The sequence below is a fragment of the Physeter macrocephalus genome, chromosome 9, assembly GCF_002837175.3.
Source record: "Physeter macrocephalus isolate SW-GA chromosome 9, ASM283717v5, whole genome shotgun sequence".
NCBI lineage: Eukaryota > Metazoa > Chordata > Mammalia > Artiodactyla > Physeteridae > Physeter > Physeter macrocephalus.
The window spans coordinates 4,318,396-4,342,250 of record NC_041222.1 but is presented as its reverse complement, the minus strand read 5'-3'; the positions used below and the strand labels follow the sequence as shown (position 1 = coordinate 4,342,250).

At 44.5% G+C, this 23,855-nt stretch overlaps 1 protein-coding gene across 16 annotated transcripts in view; it reads left to right on the top strand.

Annotated features, from left to right (window-relative positions):
* TTLL11 (tubulin tyrosine ligase like 11) overlaps positions 1–23,855 on the top strand; it is a 197,239-nt gene that overhangs the window by 147,169 nt on the left and 26,215 nt on the right. Inside the window, exon 9 of one of the 16 annotated variants that reach the window (XM_055086991.1) lies at positions 4,309–4,671. The exons of the other annotated variants lie outside the window; for them this stretch is intronic. Coding sequence (XP_054942966.1) covers positions 4,309–4,346 — 38 coding nt within the window. The 3' untranslated portion in view covers positions 4,347–4,671. Of the gene's footprint in view, positions 1–4,308; positions 4,672–23,855 lie in introns of those variants that run through there. 16 annotated transcript variants of the gene reach the window in all.

Below are 23,855 nucleotides of genomic sequence, written 5' to 3'. Positions count from 1 at the left end.
ATCGGGGGCTGCTGCCGTGCAGGCTGCACCTTCTGTAATGACTGTCCCCTCGGCGAGTGTCGCCTGGAGACGTGTGATCACCGCCACAGCCCGTTCATTGGAGCTCCTGATCTTCATCTTCCTGTCCGTCACCTCCAGGGCATGGGAACAGGATCTCCGCCATTGTCTGGTCCTACCCCCCCAAAAAAGAGACAAAAGGAAAAAAGTGGGATGAATTTTTTTATGCAGCTATTTCCTTTTCTTCATCCCAGATCTTGCAGGAACAGTGGCAGCAGGATGCAGGTTGTGGGAAAAGCATGAGCCATGAACCAGCGAGTCAGCCAGGCTGAGTTTGGTTCCTTGCACCTCCCATCTTGGAGCCCAGGGTCGGGGGTGGGGGCACTTCAGCTCCAAGAGCCACAGTTTCCTTGAAAACGGGCCAGTGACATCCACCTTGGGTTTTTGTAAGGCTTTAGTTTGTAAGTGTACCCCTGGCTCTTCTTTTACTTTGTTTTAACCACCATTGTCATTCTTGACATGTGTGCGTGCTTTCAGATTACAAAAGAGTCTTCCAATCCACTTGTGCACTGAAAGCTCACACTCGCCCTGAGCGTGGTCTTGTTCCCACGACCCCACTCAGGGAGGAGGAAACCGAGGCTCAGAGTGGTAAAGAGGGGTCAGGGACAGAGCAGGAACCGGTCTTTAGCCTCCATCTTGTGCAGCCTCAGGAAGTGACAACACTAATGAGTAAAGATGGAAGGACTACTGCCAATCCCCAAATATCCCCAGGCTGAGGCATCCATAAGGTGGGCGGAGCTGTGTTTGGTAAGACCATCAGGGAGACGTGACCAATGACAGACACATCCTCCGCAACCCCTCCCCCCATCTGCTCCTCTACTACCAAGGAGTCAGGATACAGGGTCACACAGGCTTTACTGCTACAAAGCTCTGCACTTGACACTCCTCACAGCACCGCTATTTAGAGTTGAGGAAATGAGAATTAGACCGGTTGGGGCCACCTCCAAAGGCACCTCGATAGTAAACAGCAGTGCTTGGACAAGGACCCACGTCTTCTAACTAAATCTTCTCCAACATGCTGCCCCTTAATGTGACTCCTGGTGATTGACACAAATATGAGCTACATTTATGGATTTTAAAAAATTAATAGAGAATTTTTTTGGAAAAGTTTTTTTTAAAAATAAATTTATTTATTTATTTATCTTGGGCTGTGTTGGGTCTTCATTGCTGTACACGGGCTTTCTCTAGTTGTGGCGAGCAGGGCCTTCTCTGGTTGAAGAGCACAGGCTCTAGGTGCGCGGGCTTCAGTAGTTGTGGCACATGGGCTCAGTAGTTGTGGCTCGCGGGCTTACTTCTTCTGCCTACATTAGCAGCGGATTCTTAACCACTGAGCCACCAGGGAAACCCCTTTGAAACAGTTTTAGATTTACAGAAAAATTGAGCAGATAGTACAGAGAATTCCCATATACTCCCCAAACACATACTCTTTCCTCTATAGTATCTTGCATTAGTATACATTTGTCAGTTAATAAACAAATATTAATATATTATTATTAATTAAAGTCCACAGTTTAAAGTTCACTCTGTGTTGTACATCCTATGTGTTTTGACAACTGCATAATGTAATGTATCCAGTACAGTACCATACAGAATGTTTTCAATGCCCTAAAAATCCCCTGTGTCCCACCTATTCATCCTCCCCCACCCTGAATCCCTGGCATCCACTGATCTTTTTACTCTCTTCATAGTTTTGCCTTTTTCTGAATGTCATATCGTTGGAATCGTACAGTATGTAGCCTTTTCAGTACTGGCTTCTTTCACTTAGCAATGTGCATTTAAAGGTCCTCCATGTCTTTTTGTGGCTTGATAGCTCATTTCTTTTTTTCTGTGAGTAAAAGTCCATTGAATGGATATGCCACAGTTTGTTAATCCATTCACCTATTTAAGGACATCTTTGTTGCGTACAATTTTTGACAATTATGAATAAAGCTGCTATAAACATTTGTGTGCAGTATTTTTTGTGTGGACATACGTTTTCAAAATGGGCAGATACCTAGGAATGTGATTGCTGGATCATATGGTAAGACTACGTTTAGCTTTTTAAGAAACTGCCAACCTGTCTTTCAAAATGGCTGTACCATTTCACACTCCCACCAGCAATGAATGAGAGTTCCGGTTGCTCCACATCCTTGACAACACTTAGTATTGTCAGTTTTTTTAATTTAGCCGTTGTAATAGGTGTGTAGTGGTATACCACATTGTTTTAATTTGCAATTTCCTAAAGACATATGATGTTGAGCATCTTTTCATATGCTTATTTGCCATTTGTATATCTTCTTTGATGAGGTGTCCAGATCTTTGCCCACTTTTTTTTTCTTATTGTTGAGTTTTAAGCGTTCTTTGTGTATTTTGGTTACAAGTCTTGTATCAAATATGTCTTTTGCAAATATTTTCTCCCAGTTTATGTGGCTTATCTTTTCATTCTCTTAACAGTGTCTGTACAGAGCAGAAATTTTTAATTTTAATAAGGTCTAACATCAATTTTTTCTTTCAGGGGTTTTGCTTTTGTTGTTGTGTCTAAAACTTCATAGCCAAATCCAAGGTCCCCTAGATTTTCTCCTGTTATCTTCCAAAACTTGTATAGTTTTGCACTTTACATTTATGTCTATGATCCATTTTGGGTTAATTTTTGTGAAAGGTGCAAGGTCTGTGTCTAGATTCTTTTTTTTTCTTTCTTTTAAATATGGATGTCCACTTGTTCCAACACCATTTGTTGAAAAGACTGTCCTTTCTCCATTGAATTTCCTTTGTTCCTTTGTCAAAGATCAGTTGATTATATTTGTGTGAGTCTATTTCTGGGCGCTGTATTCTGTTCCACTGATCTAGTTGTCTGTTCTTTCACTAATACTGTGTTGTTTTGATTACTGTAACTATAGTAAGTTTTGAAGTTGGGTAGTGTCAGTCCTCTATGTTCTTCTTCTTTAGGATTGTGTTGGCTATTCTGGGCTTTTGCCTTTCCCATATAAATTTTAGAATCAGCTGGTCAATATTCACCAAATAACTTGCTGGGATTTTAATGTGGATTGTGTTGAATCTATAGATTGAGTTGGGAAGAACTACCATCTTAACAATATTGAGTCTTCCTATTCACGAACATGAAATATCTCTCCATTTATTTAGATCTTTTATTTTTGTCGTTCAGGTTTCTTAGTTTTCTTCATATGTATCTTCCATATGTTCTGTTAGATTTATACCTAAGTATTTTATTTTATTTTACTTTACTTGGGTGCTAATATAAATGATGTTGTGTTTTTAATTTAAAATTCCAAGTGTTCATTGCTGGAGTATGGGAAAGCAGTTGACTATTATATAATAACCTTGTACCCTACAATGTCGCTATAATCCCTTAGTTCCAGAAGTTTGTCAATTTATTTGGGATTTTCTACATTGACAGCCGTGTCATTTGAGAATAAAGGCAATTTTATTTCTACCTTTCCAATCTTTTGGTATACCTTTTCTTTTCTCTTCTTGTCTTGTTTTGTCTTGTCTTATTGAATTAACTAAGACTCCCAGTGCAATGTTGAACAGGAGTGGCGAGAGGGGACATCCTTGTCCTGTTCCCAATATTAGGTGGAAAGCACCTATTTTCTCAGCATTAAATATGAAGTTAGCTGTAGGGTTTTTGTAGCTATTTGCCATCAAATGGACAAAGTTCCCCTCTGTTCCTAGCTTGCACAGAGTTTTAGGGGTTTTTTTTTCTTTTTTCTTTTTTGTCATGAATGAGTGTTGGATTTTGTCAAATGCCTTTCCTGCACCTATTGACATGATCATATGATTTTTCTTCTTTAGCCTATTGATGTGATAGATTACATTAATTGATTTTTGAATGTTGAGGCAGCCTTGCATATATGGAATAAATCTCATTGGTTGTGGTGTATAATTCTTCTTATACATTATTGGATTCCACTTGCTAATATTTTGTTGAGGATTTTTGCATCTATGTTTATGAGAGATATTGGTCCATAGTTTTACCTTTCTAGTAATGCCATTATCTAGTATTGGGGTAATGTTGACCTCATAAAATGAGTTAGAACATATTCTCTCTGCTTCTATATTCTGTAAGAGATTGTAGAGAATTGGCATCATTTCTTTCTTAAATGTTTAGTAGAATTTATCAGTGAAACCATCAGGGCCTATTGCTTTCTTTTTTAGAAGGTTATTAGTTATTGATTTAATTTCTTTAATAGATATAAGCCTATTCAGATTAGCTGTTTCTCTTTGTGTGAGCTTTGTTGAATTGTGTCTTTCTAGAAATTGGTCCAGGACTTCCCTGGTGGCACAGTGGTTAAGAATCCACCTGCCAACGCAGGGGACATGGGTTCAAGCCCTGGTCTGGGAAGATACCACATGCCGCGGAGCAACTAAGCCCGTGTGCCACAACTACTGAGCCTCTGCTCTAGAGCCCGCGAGCCACAACTACTGAGCCCACATGCCTAGAGCCCCTGCTCCACAACGAGAGAAGCCACCACAGTGAGAAGCCCGCGCACCACAACAGAGAGCAGCCCCCACTCGCCGCAACTTAGAGAAAGCCCACCCGCAGCAATGAAGACCCAACACAGCCAAAAATAAATCAATTAATTAATTTTAAAAAAAGAGAAATTGGTCCATTTCATCTAAGTTATCAAATTTGTGGACACAAAGTTATTCATAATATTCCTTTATTATCCTTTTAATGTCTATGGGATCAGTAGTGATAACCCCCTTTCATTTCTTATATTAGTAATTTTAATTACTAATTAGTAGTCTAGTAATTTTCTCTCTTTTTTTCTTGCTTAGCCTGGCTAGAGGTTTATCAGTTTCATTGATCTTTTTATAGAACCAGCTTTTGGCTTAATTGATTTTCTTTAGTGCTTTCCTGTTTTTAATTTCACTGATTTGTGCTCTAGTTTTTGTTATTTCTTTTCTTCTGCTTACTTTGGATTTAATTTGCTCTTCTTTTTCTAGTTTCCTAAGATGGGAGTTTAGATAATTGATTTAAGATCTTTCATTTTGTTTAATATATGCATTCAAGGCTCTAAGTGTCCTTCTAAGCACTACTTTCACTGCATCCCATAAAATTCAGTAAGTTCTATTTTCATTTTCACTTAGTTAAAAATATTTTTAAATTTCTCTTGAGACTTATTTTTTGACCCATGTATTGTTTAGACATGTGCGATTTAATCTCCAAATATGTGGAGAATTTTCAGCTGTCTTTCTGTTGTTGATCTTTAGTTTAATTTCATTGTGGTATGAGAGCATACTTTGCCTGATTTCTATTCTTTTAAATTTGTTAGGTTATGTTTTATGGCTGAGAATATAGTCTATCTTGGTAAATGTTCTGTGTGAACTGAAAATAATGTGTATTCTGCTCTTGTTGAATAAGGTATTTTATACCTGTCAATTAGATCCAGTTGATTGATGGTGCTCTTCAGTTCAACTACATCCTTACCAATTTTCTGCCTGCTGGATCTGTCAATTACTTATAGAGGGGTGTTGAAATCTCCAACTATAATAGTGGATTTGTCTATTTTCCCTTGCAGTTCTATCTGTTTTACCTCACATATTTTGACACTCTGTTTTTAGCTACATACATGATAAGGATTGTTGTCTTCTTGGAGAATTGACCCCTTTATCATTAAATAATGCCCACCTTTATCCCTGATAGTTTTCTTTGTTCTGCAGTCTGCGTTGTCTGAAATTAATATAGCTACTCCAGCTTTTTTTTTTTTTTTTAGTTGGTGTTAGCATGATATATCTTTCTCCATCCCTTTACTTTTTAGCTATGTCTTTATGTTTAAAGAGGGTTTCTCGTAAACAATATATAGTTGGATTTTGCTTTTTTAAATCCACTCTAACAATCTCTGTCTTTTAATTAATATATTTAAACCATTCACACTTAAAGTGATTATCGCTATAGCTGGATTACTATTTACCACGTTAGTAACTGCTTTCCATTTATTTCCCTTGTTCTTTGTTTCTTTTTTATCTTCCCCTCTTTTTCTGCCTTCTCTGGTTTTAATTGAGCATTTTATATGATTTCATTTTCTCTCTTAATATATCAGTTATACTTCTTCTTTAAAAATTAGTGGTTGTCCTAGAGTTTGCAGTGTACTTTTTCAGCTAATAAGCCCATTTTCAAATAGTGCTATACAACTTCCCAGAGAGTGCAAGTTCCTTGTAAAAGAGTACTCCCAATTCCTCCCCCCTTCCCTAATAACTTTGCTGTTACTCATTTCACTTATTCCTAAGCTATAATCACCCAACACATTGTTGCTATTATTACTTTGAACAAACAGTTATCTGTTAGATCAGTTAAGAATAAGAAAAATAAAAAAGATTTATTTTACCTTCATTTATTCCTTTTCTGATGCTCTTCTTTTCTTTATGTAGATCTGAGTTTCTGACCTAGATCATTTTCTTTCTCTCTGAAGAGCTTCTTTGAACATTGCTTGCAAGGCAAGTCTATGGGCAACAAATTCCTTCAGTTTTTGTTTGAGAAAGTATTTCTCCTTCACCTTTGAAGGATAATTTCTCTGGATACAGAATTCTAGGTTTATGGGATTTTTCTTTCAACATTTAAGATATTTCACTCCTCTCTCTTCTTGCATGGTTTCTGATGAGATGCTGATGTAATTTTTTTCTTATTCCTCTGTAGGTAAGGTGTTTTTCCCCTCTGGCGTCTGTCAAGGTTTTCTCTGTCTCTGGTTTTCTACAGTTCGAATATGATATGTATAGGTGTTAATTTTTTGGTATTTCTCCTGCTTGTCATTCTCTGAGCTTCTTGGATCTGTGGTTTGGATGTCTCATTAATTTTGGAAAATGCTCAGCCATTATTACTTCAAATATCTCTTCTGTTCCTTTCTTTTTTCTCCTTCTGGTATTCCCATTGTATTTCAAGCCTTTTGTATTGTCCCACTGTTCCAAGACATTCTCCTTTACTTTATTCTTTTTTAAAAAATTCAATTTATTTATACTAAAAAACAAAAACAGTTCACCCATTTCTCCCCCCTCCACGCCCCACCTTTGGCAACCACCAATTTGTTCTCTGCTATCTATGAACTTGGGTTGGTTTTTTAAATTTGTTTTTTGTTTTTGTTTTAGATTCCATATATAAGAGAGATGCACAGTATTTGTCTTTCTCTGTTCTGTCTTATTTCACTTAGCATAATGCCCTTGAGCTCCATCCATGTTGTTGCAAATGGTACAATTTCATTCTCTTTTATTGCTGAATAATAGTCATATTACAGTGTCTTTATCCAGTCACCCATCAGTGGACACTTAGGTTGTGTCCATATCTTGGCTATTGTAAATAATGCTGTAATGAACATGGGAGTGCGTATATCTTTTTGAGTTAATGTTTTCATTTTCTACAGATAAATACCCAGAAGTGGAATTGCTGGATCGTATTATAGTTCTATTTTTAATCTTTTATGGAGCCTCCATACTGTTTTCCACAATGGCTGCACCATTTTACATTCCCACCAACAGGGCACAAGGATTCCCTTTTCTCCATATTCTTGCCAGCACTCATTATTTCTTATCTATTTGATAATAGCCATTCTAATAGGCATGAGGTGCTGTCTCATTGTGGTTTTGATTTGCATTTCCCTGATGATTAATGATGTTGCACATCTTTTCAGATACCTGTTGGCTTCTTTGGACAAATGTCTATTCAGATCTTCTGCCCATTTTTAAATCAGATTGTTTGGAACTTTTTGCCATTGAGTTGTATGAGTTCTTTATATGCTTTGAATATTAGCCCCTTACCAGATATATAATTTGAAGTTATTTCCTCCCGTTCAGTAGGTTGCCTTTTCATTTTGTTGGTGGTTTTCTTTGCTGTGCAAAGGAAACTTTTTAATTTGATGTTCATTTCTGCTTTTGGTGTCAGATTAAAAAGCTATAGCCAAGACCTATATCAAGGAGCTTACCACCTATGTTTTCTTCTAGGAGTTTAATGGTTTCAGGTCTTAGTTTTGAGTCTTTAATTCATTTTGAATTAGTTTTTGTGTATGGTGTTAGATGGGGGTCCAGTTTCATTCTTTTGCATGTGGCTGTCCAATTTTCCCAACACCATTTCTTGAAGAAACTGTCCTTTCCCCATTGTATATTCTCTACTCTTTTGTTGTAAATTAATTGACCATATATGTATGGGTTTATTTCTGGACTCTCTCTTCTGTTCCGTTGATCTATGTGTCTGTTTTTATCCCAACACCATACAGTTTTCACGACTATAGCTTTGTAATATAGTTTGAAATCAGGAAGTGTGATGCCCACAGCTTTGTTCTTCTTTCTCAAGATTGCTTTGGCTATTTAGAGTCTTTTTTGCTTCCATACAAATTTTAGGATTGTTTGTTCTATTTCTGTGGAAAATATCATTGGGATTTTGATACAAATTGCATTGAATCTGTATATTGCTTTGGGTAGTATGGACATTTTAACAATATTAATTATTCCAATCCATGAGTACAGGATATTTTTGCATTCATTTGTCTTCAATTTCTTTCACTGATACCCTACAGTTTTCAATATACAGATCTTTCAACTCCTTGGTTAAATTTATTCCTGAGTATTTTATTCTTTTTGATGCAATTGTAAATGGGATTGTTTTCTTAATTTCTCTTTCTGATAGTTTGTTATTAGTGTATAGAAAGCAACAGATTGTTGTGTATTGGTTTTGTATCCTGTAACTTAACTGAATTCGTTTATTAGTTCTAGCAGTTTTTTGATGGAGTCTTTAGGGTTTTCCATATATAATATCATGTCAGCTGCAAATAATGACAATTTTACTTTTTCCTTTCCAATTTTGATTCCTTTTATTTCTTTTTCTTGCCTAATTGCTCAGGATAGGACTTCCAATACTATGTTGAATTAAATTGGTAAGAGTGGACATCTTTGTCTTGCTCCTGGCCTTAGAGGAAAAGCTTTCAGCTTCTCACCATTGACTATGATGTTAGCTGAGGGCTTGTCATATATGACCTTTATTCTGTTGAGGTATCTTCTCTCTATACCTGATTTGTTGAGAGTTTCTTTTATCATAAATGGATGTTGCACTTTGTCAAATGCTTTTTCTGCGTCTATTGAGATAATCATATGATTTTTATCCTTCATTTTATTAATGTGGTATACAACATTGACCGATTTGCAGATGGTGAACCATCCTTTGTATTCCTGGAATAAATCTCACTTGATCATAGTGTATGATCCTTTTAATGTATTGTTGAATTCAGCTTGCTAATATTTTGTTGAGGATTTTTGCATCTATGTTCATCAGGGGTATTGGCCTATAGTTTTTTTTTTTCTTGTGGCATCCTTGTCTGATTTTGGTATCGGGATAACACTGGCCTCATAAAATGAGTTTGGAAGAGTTCCCTCATCTCCTATTTTTTGGAAGACTTTGAGAAGCTGTTAGCTCTCCCTAAATGTTTGATAGAATTTGCCTGTGAAGCCGTCTGGTCCTGGACTTTTGTTTGTTGGAAGGTTTTTGAATACTGATTCAATCTCCCTACTAGTAATTGGTCTGTTCAGATTATCTATTTCATCTTGACTAAGTCTTGGTAGGCTGTTTGTTTCTATGAATTTATCCACTTCTTCTAGGTTGTCCAAAGATACTGTTCCTGGACATTCAGGGGGTTTTTGTATTTTTATTTTATTTTATTTTATTTATTTGTTTATTTATTTTTGGCTGCATGGGGTCCTCGTTGCTGTGCGCGGGCTTTCTCTAGTTGCGGTGGGCGGGGGCTACTCTTCATTGCAGTGCGTGGGCTTCTCATTGCGGTGGCTTCTCTTGCTGCAGAGCGCGGGCTCTAGGCACGCAGGCTTCAGTAGTTGTGGCACACGGGCTCTAGTTGTGGCTCGCGGGCTTTAGAGCGCAGGCTCAGCAGTTGTGGTGCACGGGCTTTGTTGCTCCGTGGCATGTGGGATCTTCCCAGACCAGGGCTTGAACCCGTGTGCCCTGCATTGGCAGGCAGATTCTTAACCACTGTGCCACCAGAGTAGTCCCTCAGGTTTGTTTTTTTTTTTTTCATTCATTTTTCTCTTCTCATTTCAGTTTGGTGCTGAAAGCTCGACCTCTGTGCACTGGTGCTGAACCAAATCTTGGAGACAAGAGTTTTGGATGAAGTAGAAAAGAATAGCTTTATTGTTTTGCCAGGGAAAGGGAGATACGGTGGGCTTTTGCCCTGTAAAACTGTGTGTCCCAACCCAGGGGAATTTGGTGAGGAGTTTTATAGCAATAGTTCAAAGGCAGCGTTGCTGATAAGGATCTGTGTGTGTACAGGGCCTGTATTCCTTTAATCTGGCCTCAGGTGATTTCCTGATGAGCTTCTGTGATTCCTTTAATCTGGCCTCAGGTGGTCTCCTGATCGTCTCTGAAGAAAGCTTCATCAAGTAGTTAGCATCTTCCATTTGGTGGGGGTTTTAGTTCTGCAGAAGAGCTTAAATATATTTTTATGTGTATCCCTTGAGGCAGAATGAGGACCCTGCCCCAAGGCTATCCTATTGTTTCTTGGCTGCTCCTCCCTTGTCTCTGCATCCCCTCCTTCCCTGATTAACAACTGTTTGAATCTGCCCTTTGGGATGCAGGGAAGGTCATGGAGTCTATTCCCTACAAACAAGAAATAGGGGACAGAAATGCTTCCATGCCCAGGGGCCCCACAGGGTCCTGCTCAGTTTCAAGTTTGTGACATTTCTATTGACATATCTTCAGGCTCGCTGATTCTTTCCTTAGCTATGTCTAGTCTATTTCTGAGCCCATTGAGAGCTTTCTTCATTTCTGTTACGGTGTTTTTAATTTCTAGCATTTCCTTTTGATTCTTTCTTAGAGTATCCATCTCTCTCCTTACATTGCCCATCTGTTCTTGAATGTTGCCTACTTTTTCCATCAGAGCCCTTAGTATATTAATCATCGTCATTATTATTATTTTTTTAAACCCCACATTTGTTTATTTATTTATTTTTGGCTGTGTTGGGTCTTCGTTTCTGCGCGAGGGCTCTCTCTAGTTGCGGCGAGCGGGGGCCACTCTTCATCGCGGTGCGCGGGCCTCTCACTATCACGGCCTCTCTTGTTGCGGAGCACAGGCTCCAGACGCGCAGGCTCAGTAGTTGTGGCTCACGGGCCTAGCTGCTCCGCGGCATGTGGGATCTTCCCAGAGCAGGGCTCGAACCTGTGTCCCCTGCATTAGCAGGCAGATTCTCAACCACTGCGCCACCAGGGAAGCCCCAATCATCATTATTTTTAATTCTCTGTCAGATAATTCCAACATCTGTTTCATATCTGAGTCTGATTTTGATGCTTACTTTGTCTCTTCAGACCATGGTTTTTTCTCATCTTTTAGCAGGTCTTGTAATTTTGGGTTGAAAGCTGGACATGATATATCAGGTACTAAGAACTGAGGCAATCAGGCTTTAAGTGTAAGGTTTTATGTTAACCTGGCTGGGAGCTGGGCTGTATTTAATGTTTGCTGCAGCTGTAGGTACCAGAGGCTTCAGTTTCCTTGGTTTTATTTTCAACCCCCAATTGTCTTTGGGTTTCCTTAAACAATCCTTCTTAAATTGTTTCGCAGCTCTCGGTTGTATCCACCGTTGTAATATTGGAGCCCTGTTGATGTGGTGGTAATTTGCTGGGGAGAGAAAGCATTTGATAATCTTATGGTTAAATCTCAGTTTCTTAGTGGGCTTGAGTACTTATACTGTGATGTTCAGAAGTATTTCTTAGCCTTTTTTTTTTTCTTTCCTTATGTGAGAAAGAAGGAAGAGAGAGCCTGGAGTTGTCTTTCCAGGAAGAGAGAGGCTGGAGCTGTCTAATTGCCCTTCCCTCAGGTCAGATAAGCCTCTGGTAAAGCAGTTCCCCTTGAGGGCAGGCCTTTGTTATGGAGAACACTCTGGGCATATTTCAAAATGATTACCTTCCCCTCATCCCTGCCTGAAGCAAGAGGGATTTTTCTCGTGTAGTCACTTTTAGAACCTGGTTGGGTTCTGGTGGTAAAGTGTGGGGGACCCCCTAAAACTGAGCCCCCAGGAATTTCTAACTCTCAATCTAGTCCATAGTCAGCCTCCAGCAATTCTTGAATCACCAATTAAGTGTTCCTACCAGTTACTGGCTCTAGCAACTTCTGCTCCCAGTAAGCTGATCTCAGCTGGGATTCTCCACATTCACTTGTCTGTCCAGTTTTTAGGGTGACAGTTTGCCCTGTGACCTTATGTCTCTGACGGATGTGAGAAAAACCATCGATTTCCAGTTTGCTCATCTTTTTTTCTTATTGTGAGGATGGGAGTGATGACTTCCAAGCTCTTTATGTGTCAGAGCTGAAACTGGAAGTCCTCTTTATGCATTTGCACTTTTCACACCAACCTGGCTACAGAGAAGAGAGATGAAGCTCAGAGAGGTTAAGTAATGTGCCCAGGGTCACCCAGCTGATGGGTGGTAGAGCCAAAATTCTGTCTTCAGACTCCAGTGGTCTTTGAGAAACTGTACCAATCACAAGCATTCCAAAAGTGTTTACCATACAGGCCCTTTCAGAGATTTTCCATGGAATTCCTGGTGAAATCTGGGCTTAATCATTTAACCTGAGAGTCAAGTGAGAACCTCATGAGCCACTTAATCAGTTCTCTCTCTCTAAGCAAGAAAAGTAACCCAAGATGAAACCTTATCCAGCCCAGAGTCTATCATCTCTCACTTGGGGCCAACTTCAATATTCACTGGTAGCATCCTTTAAAGTGTGCTCATCTTACTGGTGTGGAATCATAGCCTTTAAAACTAGAGGGGCCTTAGAGATCATCTATTCAACCCCCTTGCTTTACAGATGAGGAACACTGAGACCCTGAACTAGCTGCTCTCCATTGGCTTTCTACCTCCTCACTTTGCTCCCTTTCTTAGGTCTTTGTAGGAGTAATTTAGACACATTTCTTTTTGAAATAGTCAGTGCACAGTCACGTGATAAAACCTGCACCCTGCTCCATCCTTTGCCCCATGGGAGAGGGGAGAAGGCAGATACCATGCCCTTGGGGTGCTCTGCATCTCACCGCCAGACTTAGGAGACTTCTAGTGGTCAGGCATCCTTGACCTCCATCAGTCTTCCCTGAGGTCTGGATAGACCAGTGGTTCTCAGCTGGAGGTGATCCCCCCGCTTTCCCCCGGGGACATTTGGGCATGCCTGGAGACATTTTTTGTTGTCACAACTGGGGAAGGAAAGAAGGATGTTGCTATTGGCATCTAGTGGGTAGAGGTCAGGGATGCTTTAAACATCCTGGAATGCATAGGACACTCCCCCCTCCGCCAACATGGAATTTTCTGGCCCCAAATCTGAAAAGCGTCAAGGTTGAGAAACCCTGAGGTGGAGTGTGCCGGCTCAGAATCTCCACAGTAGCTCTCTGCGTGCTTGAAATGGCCACATTTTCCCTTCAGCATTCCTAAAAGACAGCTCCTGGGGCGGTGGAAGCACTTACCCGAGCCCCACCACGGTCATATGATGTAGCTGCCAGTCAACTCAGGGTGAGGGATAGCAGCCTCCTGGGAAAGGTGCGCTCCCGAAGTGTTCGGCGAGACCTTACATGACTGAGGCGCTTTCTTCTTGGTAGCAGGTGGCTGTCTCTGCCCACACTTCCCCGCTGATCACGTCTGGAGGGAGAAGCAAGCCTTATATAAGCTCAGCCTCATGCAACCTTCTGTCATTTTGGCACTCCAGGGCCTGGGGAACCCCCTCCCCCCTGAAGTCTCAAGGGAACGTGGTTCTGTTCTGAACAGGCCTGGCAGGGATGCTTGCCACCTGCAGGATAAAATCTGAGCTCTTCAGCCTGTGAGATGGGCCCGGCCAACCTCCTCTCCGTCCTCTGCAACCCCGGCCCCCCATGCCAGACCCGCTCTCCTCCCACACACCCTGTGCAGCAGCTACACACGCAGCTACTCCACATGGACCAGACCAACGTGCTTCCTTCCGTGCCTCTGCTTGTGCTTACCTCCCTGCCTGTAACCCCCTTCGCTGACTGCCTGGGCAAGGCCCACGTGCAAGACCCTCCTTCGTGAAGCGTCCAGGCCCCTCGCCCTGCCAGTCACACTCTCTTCTGTGTTGTTGGTTCTAGGCACACCCCCCCAGCAGGTCTTACCTTACTGGATTATAAGTGTTTGTGTCTGTCTGTGTCCCCTTCCCACCTGCCCCCGGGCGTGCTGGTGCCCGTGCCTGATTCATATCTGGGGGCCCAGGGCCTAGCACAGTGAAACCTTGGTGAACGAATGAGTGAGTGAATAAATGAATGAGGGCTTGGATGGAATGTCGCCGCTTCTTATTCTCAGAGTGGCTACTTCCAAGACCCCTAATGATCCCCTGTTAACCGCCTGGTTACCTAAAACACGGGGCACCCGACCTCAGCTCTGCCTCTTCTGCCATGGATGCTGTATGATCTTGGACAAGTCACTTGCCATCTACACTAGGTAGGTACACCCACGGTAACCAGCTGCAACGCTGCAGCGTGTCCTAGGCATGGTCTCAAGAAGAGGAGGTAATAGAATCCTAACCAAGTTCAGGACTCTCCCTAATTCTCCATTTGCGGTGGCCCCAACTGGGCCCCAAACGGCACCGTTCCCAAGCGTGAGTACAGTGACAGAAATATTTTCGTGCACTAATAAAATTACCTTCTCTAAAGAAGGCAATTTGCATGTTAATGTTTTGGGTAATTCTGTACAGCTCCAGTGCCCTCAGGGCTGCAATTTCTCTCTGACAAAGTGACAAAAATAAACTCCCACATAAAAGAGCATTTCTCTTCTCTCTCATTTGTGCTCTAAAGTGACATTCTTAATATAAGTCAAGTTGAAACCCACTTCTCTGTCTTATTTTTGACACTCATCTGCCTCCCATCACCTCTCCAAGTGACAGGCCGGTTCCTCAGAGCTCCTCAAAGGGGCCTCTTCTTGAGGACAGGCACCCCCCCCACCCCCAAGGCTCCTGACTCTGGTCTTTTAGAAGGTACAGCCAGTTAACTGGAGGGCAAATATGGAGAGCAGGGAGGAGGGCTGCATTTGGTGGGTGAGTTAGGGCAGCCTAACTTCCCCCAAATTGCCTATTTTCTGGAAACAAAGAACAACTACAATGGGATGAAGATTCTGAGCCTCGGCCCTCCAGGGCAGCAGACTGTTTATCTGCCAGGGATGGCCTCTCTGAGTACCTAAAGATAATAAAGAAAGAAGCTCTTGGGAATTGCCTGGTGGTCCAGTGGTTAGGACTCAGCCCTTTCACTGCTGTGGCCCGGGTTCAATCCCCGGTGTGGGGACTAAGATCCCGCACGGTGCGCGGTGCGGCCAAAAAAAGAAAGAAAGAGAGAGAGAGAGAGAGAGAGAGAGAGAGAAAGGAAGGCAGGGAGGGAGGGAGGGAAGGATGGAGGGAGGGAGGGAGGGAGAGAGAAAGAAAGAAAGGAAGGAAGGAAGAAGGAAAGAAAAAGAAGCTCAGATTTATGGGGTTTCTTCCATGTGCCAGGCCAGGCCCCTTACATCTAAATTCTCTCACTGAACCCATCTAAGAGCCACACAGGGTAGGTCGAAAATGAGGCTCCCAGAAGTGAAGTGAATGAGCCAAAGTCACCTAGCACCACGCAAGAGACAGACCGTGGATTTGACACGTGTGATGTAAAGCCTGGGTTCCTTCTGCGGTAAGTGGATGCTAAAAGCACGCTCATAACGTCAGTGACCCAAGCAGTGGGAAGGGAGGAGAAGACTGACATTTACCAAACACCTACTGTGTATCATGTGCTACGCCTATAGATTTCTTTTCTTTTTTTAATTAAAATTTTTAAATTAAACAATTTTTACAATTTTAAAGATTACTTTTCATTTGCAGTTATTTCAAAATTGGATATGTTCCCCATGTTGTACAATCCACCCTTGAGCCTATCTTACACCCCATAGTTTGTACCTCCTACTCCCCCATCCCTGTATTGCCTCCCTGCCCTGCCCCCACTGGTGACTACTAGTTTGTTCTCTGTATCTGTGAGTCTGCTCCTTTTTTCTTATACTGTATTCACTAATTCGATGCATTTTTTAGATTCCCCAGGTAAGTGATATCATGCAGTATTTGTCTTGCTCGGTCTGACTTATTTCACTTAGCATAATGCCCTCCAAGTCCATCCATGTTGCTGCAAATGGCAACATTTCACTTTTTTATGGCTGAGTAATATTCCATTGTAAATATGTATACCACATCTTCTTTATCCATTCATCTGTGGCTTCCGTATCTTTATGCCTATAGATTTCATTCAGTTAGTCAACTAATGGCCTGTGAGCACCTACCACCTGCCGGGCATGGGTGGTGACGGCAGGCGCAGTGACCAATAGGATAGACAAACCCCCCCCCAGGCCCCATGCTGTGGACAGCACGGTAGCAGAGACAGGCAGACATTAAACTCAGAAATACAGAAATAAACACGTAATTAAATGTTGTGATGAGTTATAGGAAATAAGATGACTAAGTTTTAAGAAGGATAGCAGAGAAGACCTAATATATATTAGGAGGTGGGTCAGGGAGATCTGTCAGGAAAAGTAACACTGGAGCCGAGATCTAAGTGGCAACCAGGGAGAGGCTGAGGGAAAGGGTGTTCCAGCAGAGGGGGAGATTCGCCGGCTCGAGGGGCAGCCCAGCCGCAGAGGCAGGCAGGGGCTGGATCTTACCTGGATCTTACTGCGTGCTCCCAGCACGTTAAGGATGTAGATTTGTTCTGAAGAGCTTAAAGCAGGGGAATACGCGGCTTGACTTGTGTTTCTAAAAGGTCACTCTGGATGCGGTGTTGGAAGTGGGGAGACCAGTGGGAGGCTGCATGGGGGTCCAGGGGAGCTATGGCCTTGCAGGCTCAGGGGTTGGGGGGATGGTGGGGGTGGGTGCAGGCTGTAAAGTTCTTGGGGTGTTGTGGGGAGGCAGGGACTGTGGGAGAGGAGTTTCAACAGTGGCTCTCAGACTTCTGGCAGGAGCAACTAGGAGGGTGGAGATATACCTTATTTAAATGGTTAGGACATCAGGAAAGCAGAATCGGGAAAGGAAGGAAGACCCGGAGATCCATTTCTAACAGGCTCTTTGAGATGCTAATGAGACACCCCAGTGGCAAAAAAGCAGTGGGGCCTGGAAAGAACGATTCGATGGCATTGATTCAGAGGATATTTAAAGCCTAGGAAGTGAATGACGAGGAGAGGGAGAAACTGAGCCCAGGTGGAGAGCCCTGCAGGACCCCAATACCCAGGAGAGCAGAGCAAAGCCAGCAGAGGACGGGAGAGCCTGAGCCGGGAGTTCCTAGAGAGACCGAGAAAAGCTGGGCAGAGAGTAGTCAGGGAGGGAGCTTCCACGTGGACAAATGCAGAGAGCCAGCTAAGAAGAGGGGAAGGGAAGGTGGCCAGCCATTTGGTGAGAGCAGCTTGGTGGCGAGGTAGGGAACAGCCACCTGAGATGCCAGAGGGGAGGCTGTGGAGACAGTGCCCGGGCCAGCATCCCTTTGGGAAGTTTGGCTAGCAAGAAGCAGAGATAGAAAGGTGACTCATGTATGCGATGTCGAGGCAGCCTTTTAACGCAAGACCGGGTGCATTTGCTGGCCAGTGAGCGCGATTCAGGAGAAGGAGAGACCCTGGTGATCTTGGGGGCACTGGACACCGATGCCAGCCCACCTGCTGCTCTTCCCTTAGGTTCTGCAGCATTCCTGCCTCTCCCAGGCAACCATCTGCTTCTTCCTTTGCCTTTTAACCCTACCTACTCGTGGTTCTGCCCTCTCTCTCCCCTCCCCACTCCTACCTGCCTTCCATCAGATGAGGGATGAGGGCTTGCAGGTCTCTGCATCCACCTGATGGGTGGTCAGCAAAAGCCTGTGGAAGTGAATTGCTCTGGTTGCCGCCTTGCATATCCTCTCAGAGCAAGGCCATCGTGGGGAAGAAGAGTTAGGTTTGCTCTCTGGAAAAGTGGGGTCAGTGGGGAAGCTTTGCATATTTCAGCTCAGAGGCAGAGAGCACACAGTGAGAATGGGCCTCCTGGGGAGGTGATGAGACCCCCATCACTGGAAGTGGCCAAGTGAGGGGCTAGATGACCACCATCAGCAATGTCAGGGCGGGCATGCTCAGCTCAGCACCTCATGGGGAAACTGCAGGAAGCCAGAGAGACAGTACCAGAAACCATGCTGTTTCTGCTGACCTGTGACTTGTGGCTCCTTCCCTGCCTCTCTGAGTGAACCTGGGGCCAGGAGGGCAGATTCACAGAGCTGGGCTCGCATCCCCACCGCCACCTCCAGTATGTGGGGCTCCGGGTGAATGTCTTTACCTCCCTGAACCCCAGAAGCCTGTAGCGTCCAACTAATAAACTGCCCAAGACAAAAGCAAAGCTTCGCTACGTCCCTAAATACAGGTGAAAAACCAAAGGGTGAAATGGGGGTCAGAAATGCACCTGTTTTGAGGATGAGGTGAGAGGCGCCTTAGAAAGAGCTCACCGCGGTGCCTGATACATACAACGTGTGTGCTGCGTGCCAGCTACTCTTATTACTTCTTCTTACTGAGTGGTGTTCTGATCCTGTAAGGGCCTGGATTGTGTGACCTCTCTGAAGTCCTTTCCAAGTGAGAGATTGTGACCACTTGCTGAGGGTTGAGTGTTGAACCTCAGAAGGTCCATTGGAGCCATTAATCCCACAGGAAATGTCTGGAATAGCACAAAGTAGGTGCAGGAAGTGGTCACCGGGCCTGTAGCCTGTCTCCCCAGACGGTGACTCAGGAGCTTGCATCCTTGTCATGGTGGAATCAGGGGTGGCACTGGCTGGGACTGGAGCGGGACCTACCAGCCACTCTGCAGCGGCCAGTGGCATGACCTGTGATTAATGAAATGATGGAATAGCCGCTTTCATCTTTGGTCATGTTTGTTATTTGGGTGCCGCGGGCATCTGGGGGCAATGATTTTTCTCTAAGGCCTATTTATGGTTCATTCCTGACACTTAGTAATTTTTCCATCTAGCCAAGGACAAAAGTGGTGGTGACTTGTTGCTGTAATGTTTAGATGCAATGACTGTGCCTGTGCAACTTCTGTTCCCCAGCCATGGGGAGCGGCAGGGGCAAGGCCATGCCTTCTGTGGGCCTTGAAAGGCTTCCATCTGGTTTGGGGAGAGGTGGTGTCGAGCAGCAGCGGGGGGCCCAGAGCCACCACTCCCAACGGTGCAACCTTGGGCACGGGAAGTGTGACCTTGGGCAAGTGGCAAGTCACTCCTCTCGTCTGCACAGTGTGAACATTAGCAGTACCAGCCTCTCTGGGTTGTGCGTTTGGAGAAAATGCACAGTGTGAGTCCTGGCGGGCAGAGCATCCTCAATATGTGTGGTTTGTGATTCTAATTAGTATCATTTTTAAAACATTCAGAAGCCACCATCCCTCCTAATGCTTCTGGAATCCTGAGAAACGGTCCAGTCCTCTGCCCATTTTACAGAAGGGGAAAGTGAGTCCCAGAGAGGGGGAGTGACTGGCTCAAAGCCACGCTGTGCAGAGGGCACGGATCACGTGAGAATCCAGGTCCTCTAACCCCCCTTGCAGGATTTTTGCCCCTGTAATCCCAGTCAATCGGTTCATTGATTTCCACAAACGCTTTTTGAAAGCCTGCTCTGTGATGGCTGGAGATGGGGGCGAAGACTCCCCGGCCTCACAACAGCCTAGTGTGGAGACACGCTGTCAGCTATTGCAATAAAAGAAGAAAATGAAACCACAGTTATGATAGCACTCCAGGCAGCGGGAGGTGAGAGGGCAGACATCAAAGTGGGGAGATGACTGGTATTTTTTAAGCACTGTGTTGGGCTTTTTCTGGGTGGTGCCTTGTAAAAGCCACTCTTTACAGATGAAGAAACCAAGCCCTCCAGAGGCGAAACGGCTCCCGAAAGACTAGACAGCTAGTACGTGGCAGAGCTGGAACTGAGACCAGCCCATCAGTCACCACTCCACAGAGCCAAAAGCCATCTCACAGGAACTGCCCAGGTTTCATCTCCCGCAGTGGAGCCCTTTGAGACCCCAGCCCCAGGCCTGGGGGGACCGTGGTAATGCCTGCAGGGACCGTGCAGCCGCAGATCAGGAACAGCCTGCAAGGCATCCCCAAAATGGAGAGAAGACAGGTCCTTGTGATTAAGCACCTCAGAGCTGGTGCAGCCGTCACATAGCGCTTGTGGGGAACATACCACTTCACAGATAGGAACCACTAAACTAATTCAGGTCAAGGTCACTCAACTTGATTTCCCATCAACGATTCCAGCCAGGAATCTTGTATACTTATGTGCTTAAAATTTCCCTGTGAGAAAGAAACATCTATTCCAGGTGAGTAAGGAGAAAGAGATTTAAAGGTTAGGCCGAGAGAAGGAATCGGCGAGTAGCTGTCCTAGCCCAGCACACCAATTTTTGAAATAGAATTACTAGCAAGGAAGCACAGGTATTTTTGAGAAGAAAAAAAAAAAAAATCTCATATTCAGTCTGGGGTAATATCCCTGGCTGTAGACAATGATTTGGATTTAATTATATCATATGTGCAAACGTGCTCTATAAACTATAAAATAATACGTAAACGTCAGATGTTAAGAAAGAACGCGGTGTCGGAAAGAGAACCGTGGGTTTGAGAGTCAGGTAGGGTTTAAATGCTGCCTCGTCCACTTAGGGGGACCTTGACAAGCCGCTCGGCCTTTCTGGGTCTCAACTATAAGTGGGGAATCCTTGTAATAACGTCCCCTTCTGAACGTTACTCCGAGAACCAGACGAGAAAACAGATATTCTTTGGAAATTGGCAAGTGCTCTGCACACGGAAGGTGTTATTCTCGTTTCCATCCTTAAGCCCCAGAGTAGATGGTGGGATTATCGGAGAGCAGCCACCAGCACTGTCATTAAGTCCTGCGTGCAAGGTCCCCTCCCTGGGCGTGGAGGGGAGCAGGCTTGGGGCCAGGAGCCTGTGGGCCCACCCTCACCAGGCTGATTGACAGAATAAGGCCACGGTCTGTCAGGGGCTGCATCCCAATATCCAGGTGGCAGCCTCCTTGAGAGCCAAGTGGATGGCTACACTGGAATGTTTCGAAGGCTGCTTTCTCCTGTGAGATCCATCAACTCAAATGAAGTTTCAAAAAACACTCAGCAGCTTATCTTCAGGCACAGGGGGCAGGTGGGGAAAGCCTGTTTGCAAAGCCTGGCAGAGGGGACTGCACCTTCTTGCTGACATCCAGCAGAGATTGGGGGGGTGGGGGGCCTCCCTCATTCACTGCAAGGCAGCATCGTTTCTTCCTTCTAAGTGACTGGAAGTAACACCCCGACTAGGCCATCTCTTTGAAGGCTCTTGAAGCAGCAGCAGAGTAAAGAAGTTATGGGAATGGTCCTAGGGTCAGCCACCTTACCAGCTATATGACTTTGACAAGTCTCTTGAATATGAAACGGGGTTGATGGTAACACTTGCTTCATGAGATTTCTGAGAGATTCATTCAGTTAAATAACGCAAAGGCATCCCTTAGCCCAGGGCTTGCACATAATGAGGGCTCAATGAATATGGAGTGCTACTGTTTTCTTTCATCCCTTTTACTGTAATGGGTCACTGAAGCAATGTTACCAAAGAGACGCTTCCAACTCTGCATCAGAGCTGTGAGGGGTGTTCTGGCAGGGCTGGTGGAGGAGTAGGGAAGAGGGGTAGGGTCTCTCACACCTTTCCTAAATAGCTCAAGTAATCTCAGAGACTTGGTAAATGGTAGGTGAGCATCCCAAGTACTGGGTGCACTGCAGCAGAACCAAGCTACGGACCAGGGTGCTATGGACTAAACCCCAATTCATATGTTGGAACGCTGACCCTCAGTTTGACTGTATTTGGAGATGGGGCCTCTGAGGAAGTAATTAAGGTTAAATGAGGTCATAAGGGTGGGGCCCTGATCCAATAGGACTGGTGTCCTTATAAGAAGAAACACCAGAGAGCTGGCTCTCTCTCTCTGCCATATGAAGGCACAGCAAGAAGGCGGCTGTCTGCAAGCCAGGAAGAGAGCCCTCACCAGAACCGAACCATGCTGGCACCCTGATCTCGGACTTCCCGCCTCCAGAGCTGTGAGAGCTGTCGTTTGAGCCACCCCGGCTATGGTGTTTTGTTACGGTACTTGGCAGCCCAAGCAGGTGAAGATGGGGAAGAGAGGTGGGCTGTGGGATTGCAGAGGAGAAAGCTTGTTCTGTGCATTCCCAAAGGTTCTTGATTACCCAGTGCTATGTTTCTCAAAGGCCATGCTCTTAACTTGTTTACTGCGCCGTCTCCTCAAGAGCCCTTCGAGAGATGGCCAAGAGGGAGTGTTCATTCCCAAGCTTCCTGATCACCCTCGTGGGTCGAATCCCCAGAGCTGCAGTTACAAGTGCAGTAGCTAGGGCCTCATCACCAACAGACAATCCCCAGGGGACGGGAACAGGAACCTGCATTTCTGGCAAGGCCCCCAGGCAATTTTATGGGTAAAATGTTTGAAAACCCCGGGCCTTGAGGGGAAGGCCAGTCCCTCAGCCTGCTGTTAGAGTCCCTCTTTCATGAGGACTCCTGACTCACCCTCACACCCACATCCACCCCATCGGCAGCCCACAGAGCCACAGGCATGACCCCCAGACTCTATTCAGAACCTCATCATCCCTCACCACCTCCACCACTGCCATCTGGTCCGAGCCACTGTCAGCCCTCGCCTGGACCAGCACAGTTAGCCCCCTAATGGGTCTCCCCACTTTCTTTCTCATGTGCCCCTGCCACCTGCTGTCAATGCGGCAGCCACCCTGACCGTGTCACTTCGAAACTTCCCAGGGGCCACCCATCTTCCTCAGCAGGAAATTCAAAGTCCCACCTTGGTCTGCAGGGCCCTTGTGGCCTGGCCCGCTAGAACCTTTCAGGTCTAGACTCCATCAGTACAGACAGAGAAGGGCAGGGCCTCGCAGAGGGCAACGGAGCTCTGCCCCCCCTTAGCGGTTAAGTGATGACGCTGGAAGAAACTGGGGATGTGCGGTTTCTCAGAAACCAAGAGAGGACGTAATGCAAAGTTGGGACCAGTGCATGCTTTTCCAGCTCCATCATTAGTCTTTTAAAAATAACTGATTGAGTCTACTTTCAATCAGAGTGTCTTAAAAGGCATTTTTAGCCCAAAGTCAAGCTTCTCGCAGTTTGGGGGCAGGCCCTTTTGCAAGCAGGCCCCTTTTTGCAGATGGTCTTTGGCAGTGGAGAAAGAACAGACTGAACTCAGCAGGGGGAGGAGGCGGGGAGGGGACGGGTTCTCAAAGTGGGGTCCTGACCAGCAGCCTCGTTACCACGTGGGGACGTGTTCGAAGTGCAGGTTTTCAGGCCGCACCTCAGACCTTCAGGACTAGGAGCTCTGGGGCTGAGGCCGCCGTCTGTATTCCAACAAGCCCTCCGGGGGACTCTCAACAGAATCAGCGGTGCCTGAGGCCTGGGCTCAAACCCCAGCCCTGCCACTTACCAGTGTGTGACCTGAGGGCAAGTTATTTCATCTCTCTGGGCCTCAGTTTTCTCATCTGCACAATGGGAGTTGTAGTGAGGATAAGAGCACCAGGCGCAGTGTACGTGACCCACGCACGAGTCAGTAATGTCCATTCCCCTTCATCCCCACATATATATATATATAGGTATATGTATAACATACATATATATAATATACATATATATAACTTTTATCAAAGTAGAACACATATGCAGAAAGTTTGCATTGTATTTTTTCAAAGTAATGACTTCAAACTCAAATAGTAGCAAAGGGTTCATAATTAAAAGCAGCTGCCCCTGCATCACCTCCTTCTACTCTCTAGAATTTCCCATTGCATTTTTTTTTTTTTTTTTTTTTTTTT